The 8,828-nt window shown below is 43.9% G+C and overlaps 1 protein-coding gene across 9 annotated transcripts in view; it reads right to left on the minus strand.

Moving 5' to 3' along the window:
• Positions 1 to 3,921, minus strand: part of LOC137369878 (UDP-N-acetylglucosamine transporter TMEM241 homolog) — a 207,712-nt gene extending 203,791 nt beyond the window's left edge. For all 9 annotated transcript variants that reach the window (XR_010975033.1, XR_010975032.1, XR_010975034.1 and 6 more), the window contains exon 1: positions 3,687 to 3,921. Coding sequence is in view for 4 of the 9 variants with exons in the window: in XM_068031544.1 (XP_067887645.1) it covers positions 3,687 to 3,752 (66 nt within the window). In the remaining 5 variants the exon portion in view is untranslated. The remainder of the gene's footprint in view (positions 1 to 3,686) is intronic.
• Positions 3,922 to 8,828: the final 4,907 nt, after the last annotated feature.

An 8,828-nucleotide genomic window follows, 5' to 3' on the forward strand; every position in this document is an offset into this window, starting at 1 on the left:
CATGTGAAGTCAGGAAAAACCCAAAAATCTTTTATAACTCCGAAAGGAGCAAGAGGATAACTAAGGAAAGAGTAGGGCCATTTCAAGACCATAAAGGTAACTTGTGCGTGGAGGTGGAAAACGTGGGCATGGTCCTTAAATGAATACTTTGCATCTGTCTTAAAGAAAAGAAAGATTGCATTGAAATAGCACCTTTCACAACCACCAGATGTCTCAAAGTGCTTTAGAGCCAATGAAGTACTTTTTGAAGTGTAGTCACTATTGTAATGCAGGAAACACAGCAGCCAGTATACGCACAGCAAACTCCCACTAACAGCAAAGCGATAATGACCAAATAATCTGTTTATGATGTTGACTATGGGATAAATGTTAGTCAGGACACTGAGGATAACTCCCCTGCTCTTCTTTGAAATAGTGCTATGGGATCTTTTACATCCACTCAAGCAAGCAGATGGGCTCCTTTTAACGTCTCATCTGAAAGACGGCACCTCCGACAGTGCAGTGCTCCCTCAATACTGCATTGGTGTGTCGGCCTAGATTATTGTGCTCAAGCCCTGGAGTGGGACTTGAACCTGGAACCTTGTAACTCAGAGGCGAGAGTGCCACCAACTAAGTCACACCTGACACTGATAGAAGGAGAATGAAGCAGATATTGTAGTTAAGGAGGAGCAGTGTGAAATATTGGATGGAAGAAACAGTGACAGGAACTATTGAAGTATTTAGCATCCTTGAAAGCAGATAAATCACCTGGCTCAGTTTGAAATGTATCCCAGGCTGCTAAAGGAAGCAAGGGAAGAAATAGTGGAGGCTTTGACCATCATTTTTCAACCCTCCCTGGCTACAGGTGGGATGCCATAGGACTGCTAACATCGTATGGCTGTTTAAAAAAGGAAGGGATAGTCCGAGTAACTACAGGTCAGTTAGCCGAACCTCAGTGGTGGCAAATTATTGGAAAAATTCAGACAGACAGTACAAATGGTCATTTGGAAAGGCACAGATTAATCAAGGATTGTTAGCATGGATTTGTTAAGGAAAGCTCATGTCTGGCTAACACAAATTAATTTGTTTGCGACAGTAACAAGGAGGATCAATGGGGGTAGTGTATTTGATCTAGTCGTTGGGGATTTTAGAAATATTTTTTTACAAAGGTCACATGGCAGACTGGTCAGAAAATTAAAAGCCCACAGGATCTAAGGGAAAGTGGCAAGTTGGATCCAAAATTGGCTCATTGACAGGTAGCAAAGGGTTATGGTCAACAGGCCTTTTTGTGGCTGGAAGGCTGTTTCCAGTGGGGTTCCACAGGGCTCAGTACTGGGTTCCTTGCTGTTCATGGTATATATCAATGATTTAGACTCAATACAGGGGCATAATTAAGAAGTTTGTAGAGAATACAAAAATTGGCTGTGTGGTTGATAATGAAGAAGAAAGCTGTAGACTTTTTTTATTCTTTCATGGGATGTGGGCGTCGCGGGCAAGGCCAACATTTGTTGCCCTTGACAACTGAATGAAATGGCTGAGCAAGCCAGAGGGCAGTTAAGAGTCAACCACATTACTATGGGTCTGGAGTCACATGTAGGCCAGATCAGGTAAGGATGGCAGGTTTCCTTTCCTAAAAAGGACATTAGTGAACCAAATGGGTTTTTACAACGATCGATGATAGTAATGGTGCCATGAAACTGAGACGAGCTTTCAATACCAGATTTTTTTATTAATTTATTAAGTGAATTTAAATTCCACCAGCTCCCGTGGTGGGATTTGAACCCGTATCCATAGGGCATTAGCCTGGGGCCTCTGGATTACTAGTTCAGTGACACTACACCACTGTCTCCCCTGGCAGGAAGATATCAATGGTCAGGTGGGCATAAAAGTGGCAGATGGAATACAGTCTCAAGAAGTGAGGTAATGCATTTGGGGGAAGACAAACAAGACAAGGGAATACACAACAAATTGAAGGATACTGAGAAGTGTAGAGGAACAGAGATACCTTTGAGTGCATATCCACCGATCTCTGCAGGTGGCAGGACAGGTAAATAAGGTTGAGGCCTAGAATATAAGAGCAGGGAGTTTATGCTAAAACTGTGTAAAACAATAGTTAGACTGCAGTTAGAGTTCTGCCTCCAGTTCTGGTCATCGCATTACAAAGAGGATACGATCACACTGGAGAAGTACAGAGGAGATTAATGAGGGCGTTTCCAGGAATGGAGAATTTTAGCTATGGGAAAAAAATAGATAGGCTGTGATTATTTTCTTTGGTACAAAGTTGGCTGAGGGGAGATTTAACTAGGCCCTTCAATTTTATACAGCTCAGATAGAGTGGATAGGAAGGATCTATTTCTATTGGCAGAAAGATCAGTAACCAGGGGGTTTGGATTTAAAGTAATTGAGAAGGAGTATCAGTGAGTTGAGGAGTAACTTTTTAACCCAGATGCTGGTGTATGTCTGGAACTCACTGCCTGAAAAAGCAGTAGAGGCAGAAACCCTCATCACATTTGAAAAGCACTAGGATATGCATTTGAGGTGCCATAACAAACAAGGCTATGGCCCAAGAGCTGGAAGGTGGGAATTATGCTGGATAGCTCTTTTCCGGCCAGTATGATGGGCTGAATGCCTTCCTTCTGTACTATAAATTTTTCTATGTGTCTATGTGAAGGCCAGAGAAGTTAAAATAAATTGTAAAAATTTGAACTGCTCTAGGCTAGCTGTACACATAGGAAATTGATAGAATTCATTGTGTGAAACACACAAGTAGAATAATTTATAGTTTCAATTACCTGAATTTAGCACTCTCTTACAGATGCAAACCAATTTTAAAATGTTGTTTTACAAAGAGCATACCAATTCCACAATTTCTATAAAACAAAGTCAGCACAGTTATCTGCAACCTAATCCATTATTCCTTTCAGTACGCCTTAAAGGAGCACACAGATGCATTTAATATTACATGCTACAACCCATCTTTTTATAGGTGACTCACTGATAAATGTTTTAAATACTAAAAGTGAAAGTACTGTTGCCATTTGTATAAATGCTTTTTCTTTATATAGGAATATCAGAGCAGGAGTAGGCCATTCAGCCCATCGAGCCTCCTCTATTTAATTTGATCATGACCATCTTGAAATTTCTAATATCTAAACAAGGCATCAAGATGAAAATGTTCCCAAATGTTATAAACAAACTCACTTTATGATTTTGTTACACATAGCCCACAGGAAATCATCCCAACAGTCCAGGTTTTCCTCTAAAATAGAGGTTGCCACCTACAGTCTCCCCTCAAAAAGAAAGCAATTGGACACAGACAAATTTAAGGTTTTCACAAATGTTCAAGCATCAGAACTGAGACTCTCAATCCCACCACCATTCTCCCACCCCTCTTCAGCACAGAGACATGGCTCAATATTGTCTCTCCTTGTACAATGATTCTGGTTCTAAAGACCTGCACTGTTGTCATAAACACCACTGCAGGCTTCAACTGAACAGAAGCTCTCCTACCCGAGGCACAACAGGACATATTCATACTCAAAGACTTGGATCATTTCAAAAACTGACAAAGATTGTTTAAACTCCAACCCAGACTGTTTAGGGCACAGATAAAACAGTGAGCTTAACTGAAGCAGACAGGGTGAGCTGAGCTGAGCTGGACATGGGCTGTAAAGTGGTGGTGAAAGTTCAGTCCGACTCCTGCTCACCTTGTTGGTAAAATAGGAAGCGATGAAGAGAAGGGAGAGGCAGAGCTCGGGTCCCTTTAACCACATCTGTTTTGTTACAGGCGCCCAGCCGCCACGGCGACCCTGCCTTACAAACACACCGGAACCTGCAGCTTCTGATCTGCTAAAAGCCGCATCCTTCACACAGAGGAGAAACACTCCGAAGCCATCTTACAGACACGTCGCTCCGCTGATGAACCAATCGGCAACACGTCCTGCTCCGGGCCAAGCTCTTAAAGGGACAGGCCGACTGCATCGGTGGAGCTGCAGCTCGAACAGCCAGTTGGACCGGCATCGATAACCCGGGACCAGTAGAGTCCTCTTTACCCGCACCAACACTGCCAGAACCAACAGGACCAGCAGAGCCCCCTGTACCAGCACCAACACTCGCAGAACCAGCAGAACCCCCCTGTACCAGCACCAACACTCGCAGAACCAGCAGAGCCTCTGTACCCAGCACCAATATTGCCAGAACCAGCAAAGCCCCCTGTACCAGCACCAACACTTGCAGAACCAGCAGGACCAGCAGAGCCCTCTGGACCAGCTCCAACACTCGCAGAACCAGCAGAGCCTCTGTACCCAGCACCAATATTGCCAGAACCAACAGAGCCCCCTGTACCAGCACCAACACTTGCAGAACCAGCAGGACCAGCAGAGCCCTCTGGACCAGCACCAACACTTGCAGAACCAGCAGAGCCTCTGTACCAGCACCAACACTGCCAGAACCAGCAGGACCAACAGAGCCCTCCAGACCAGCACCAACACTGCCAGAACCAGCAGAGCCCCCATACCAGCACCAACACTGCAAGAACCAACAGGACCAGCAGAGCTCTCTGTACCTGCACCAACACTGCCAGAATCAGCAGAGCCCTCTGTACCAGCACCAACACTGGCAGAACCAGCAGGACTAATGACACCAGCACCTGCAATTGTGCCAGTATTAACACGGCAACCTTCATATAACTCTATTCCTTTAACCACAAATCATTACACTTGGCCTAATAAATGATTTAGATCCCTTGCTAGAGAATAGGTTTAAGAAGTGGGTTATTGGAGTTGCACAGAGATGTGCCAATTAAGGCTCAAGACTTGAGATGTAATACGCAGCCAGAAAACAAATTTCTTATTTTGATCATAGGCTGAATTTTGCTGCGAGAGGCACATGAAGCATAATTCGTTAAACTTGTACTTGCCCATAGACTTTCTATGGGCATTTAAAGGGCAGCTTACTGCTGTCAGCCAAACATCCAAACAGCGCAGTATTCTCTATAGTGCATTTGGGACCGATGTGAACAGAGCAAGCAACTGTGGAACTCCATAACCAATCAGAGTAAAGGATTGTTAATGGTTAGCACAGTCCGAACCAAGAAGTGTAATTAGAGTAATGAAGTCAATGTCAAATCAGTTACAGAAAGCGAAATAAAGAGAGGGAAAGAAAGTTTGAACGGAAGCAATAAAACAGAAAAAAGTAAGAACTTTTTAATTGAATTTTTTAAAAATCTCTAACAATAATTAAAATCTGAAGGAATGAGACACCACACTTATAAAAGTTTACTTACAATGCCAGAGAGGTTGTTTGGCAGTAATTAAGACTTATCACGTTAAAAGAGTATTTAGACTGGAATGGACAAGCCCTAACTTTCTGTGGTGGGTTTGTTCTGTACCTAAATGCCAGCACAGGAATGTGATGCCATTCAATATATTTGAATGGGAAGCCAAAAGGCACGATGCCGTTATAACACGATTTAAGGAAGAGTGGTGCAACTCGGATTGCAGCTTTTGGGATTAACGTAATTAAAATGCTTATGTGCACTCACTGGAGGTTAATGTCCAATTTCCACATAAATAATGCTGAATGCTGTTAACCTCACCATTATTTTCACTCCCAAATCTGCCCCCATATGCCTCTGTTATTATGGGTCAGATCCTTGATTTTGAAGTTCCGATGTTGTGATGATTTTGTTCTCCACTGCTTTCCATGGGACACTAAAAATCTTCTTTTATTCAATTACTCCAGCTTAGAAATTGCAGAGGTACCATCCCAAATACTGGAGAGAGGTCATTAACATATTTGGAACGGCATCTGTGCCTATCATGGTGCAACCAAGGGTAAATGACAGAACATTGGAGAGGCACTATGCCACTCTGAAGGTGAGTGTTACAGGCTAAAGGCCTGCTCGGGTATGAAATTGAAACCCGACCCGGGCCCGACCCGACGACATCCAACCCGACCCGGACCCGAGACCTTTGATTTTTTTCCCGTGCCCGACCCGACCTGACTACCGTAATAACGTTAATTATATCAAACATATCTTGTCCAAATGTTGTGATCCTCCGTTCCGGCAGCAGCCTATTCCTGCAGAATCGTGCAGAAGTTCCCTCCCTGAGCAAGGCAGCGCTGTGTCCGCGTCCAGCCCAACCCGACATGAGCCCGAATGCCGGACCCGGAAGAGAGACCGACCCGACCCGACCCGACCCGAACCCGACGCATGTCGTCTGCTCTGGTCGGGTTTGGGTCGGGTAGCCATGCTTTACTACAGGTCAGTCAGGCCAAAGGAATTTTGTTTACTTCCTTTGTCACTCCCATGCTGGCAGGCCCACAGTACAACTGGGCCCCAAATTCAGGCGAGAACAACACCTCCACGTTTTCATCAGACATACACTGTCTATCTGGGACACACGTGTGGCCTAGGAATGACCCCAGACAGGCACCCAAACTACTGTTAAGATATGTGGGGAGTGGGTGAGTGGGGTTGATTGGGAGGGGAAGAGATATCTGCACCCCCTTTAATGTGGCCATGTGAATAGAACGTAAAACTGATGCATCCACTTTCTGGCCCGAATTCCAATACCTCTACCTCCATTGCACCAGAAATCTACCCAAGATGGTGCAGAGTTTGTAGCCTGGTGTATTTATTTCCAAACAACAGCGTCCATCCCTTACATCTGATCTCCTAGTAAAGGCCGGCTACCTGACCCGAACCCGACGAAACCCGAAGACATGTGTCAGGTTCAGGTCAGGTCGGGTCGCACTTACAGGCCCGGCATTTGGGCTTGGGTCGGGATGGACCAGATCGGACATGCTCTATCACCACCTCAGGTAAGCAACTCAAGTAATTTACTTTTTGGACTTTAAAGGTGGTTTTGTTACAGTTATTTTAAGCTTTTGCAGGTAAGGAACAAAGTGAAAAACGGAAGGTAGGTTAACTGATGGTTGGGTCGGGTAGGGTCAGGTTGAGTGTGTGTGTGTGTGTGTGTGTGTGTGTGTGTGTGTGTGTGTGTGTGTGTGTGTGTGTGTGTGTGTGTGTGTGTGTGTGTGTGTGTGTGTGTGTGTGTGTGTGTGTGTGTGTGTGTGTGTGTGTGTGAATTTTCATATTTCAATTTATGTGTCAATGCTTTGCTTCTATACTGGATAAGTCATGTTTTACAATAAATTGATAATTTTGTTGTTTATTAAAGAAACCTGATTGGTGTATTTTATTCTGGGATGAAAGTAGAGTCCATGACTGACTGTGTCGGTAACTTGGTAAACATTTAAAATATATGTTGTGATCTGTGGAGAAGTGGAACTAGGAAAGACAGTGCACTCCTCCCACATCGTTCGTAACAACAGAGAGCAAAATAAATGATTGGGGCATACACAGGGGATTAAAGTAAATGTTGAAATATGATAATTGAACATTTAAAAAATTCAAGAATTTTAAGTGTTCAGAAAAGATAGAGAAGGAGAAAAGGGAGGTGGGGTGGTAGTATTGATTAGGGAAGACATTGCAGTGTTGGAAAGGGAGGATATCCTTGAAGAGGCAAGGACAGAATCCATTTGGTTAGAGTTGAGAAGCAAAACAGGTATGATCACATTACCAGGGGCATTCTATAGGCCTCCAAATAGTGGGAGAGATACAGGAGCAAATCTGCAGGGAAATCAGAGAGATGTGCAAGAACATATTGGGGGACTTTAATTATCCCAAATATTGTTGGCAGGAAAAAAGACAGAGGCGCAAGGGGAGAGCCAACTGTGCAACAGCCCCAACAAACAAATTTCTCTGCAGCACCTGTGGAAAAGCCTGTCACTCTCGAATTGGCCTTTATAGCCACTCCAGGCGCTGCTTCACAAACCACTGACCACCTCCAGGCGCGTATCCATTGTCTCTCGAGATAAGGAGGCCCAAAAGAAAGAAGATTGGGATAATTCCAGATTAAAGGATAAGGAGGGGGAGGAATTTTTGAAATGTGCTCAGGAGAACTTCCTTGATCAGTATGTTCTCAGCCCAACTAGAAAATTTGCTTATCACAAAAAATTTCAATTACCCCATTAGTGTTAGCATAGGAACACTGCGAGAGACTGAAATTCTTGTGTTTGCTAATTTAATGAAAAAAGTAGACATGAGTAAACAGTATATTCCCCTTGAGTGAGGGGTCCATAACCAGGGGGCATAGATTTAGGGTAAGAGGTAGGAGGTTTAGAGGGAATTCCAGGGAAGATTTTTCACCCAGAGGGTGGTGGAGTTCTGGAACTCAATGCCTGAAAGAGTGGTAGAGGCAGAAACCCTCATAACATTTAAAAAGTACTTGGATATGCACTTGAAGTGCCTTAACATACAAGGCTAGAGACCTAGAGCTGGAAAATGGGATTAGGCTGGATGGTTTTGTCGGCCAGCGTGGATACAATGGGTGAATGGTCTCCTTCTGTGCTCTAAATTTCTATGATTCTATAATTCTAATACTTAACATAATTTCATGAGGGCCAGCCATGGCTCAGTTGGTAGCATTCATACCCCTGAGTTATAAGGTTCTAGCTTCAAGTCCCACTCCAGGACTTGAGCACCAAAATCAAGGTTGACACTCCAGGCCACTGACTCTCCACTGAGAGAGTACTGTACAGTCAGTGGTGCTGTCTTTCAGATGAGACTTTAAACTAAGGCCCATATAAAATATCCCATGGCACTATTTTGAAGAAGATCAAGGGAGTTATCCCTAGTCAATAGACAATGTTTATTCCTCGATCAACAGCCCAAAAATAGATTATATGGTCATTATCACATTGCTGTTTTTGGGAGCTTGCAGTGTGCATATTGAATCATCGAATGGTTACAACACAGAAGGAGGCCATTCAGCTCATCGTGT

This window comes from Heterodontus francisci, chromosome 5 (genome assembly GCF_036365525.1).
Source record: "Heterodontus francisci isolate sHetFra1 chromosome 5, sHetFra1.hap1, whole genome shotgun sequence".
Taxonomy (NCBI): domain Eukaryota; kingdom Metazoa; phylum Chordata; class Chondrichthyes; order Heterodontiformes; family Heterodontidae; genus Heterodontus; species Heterodontus francisci.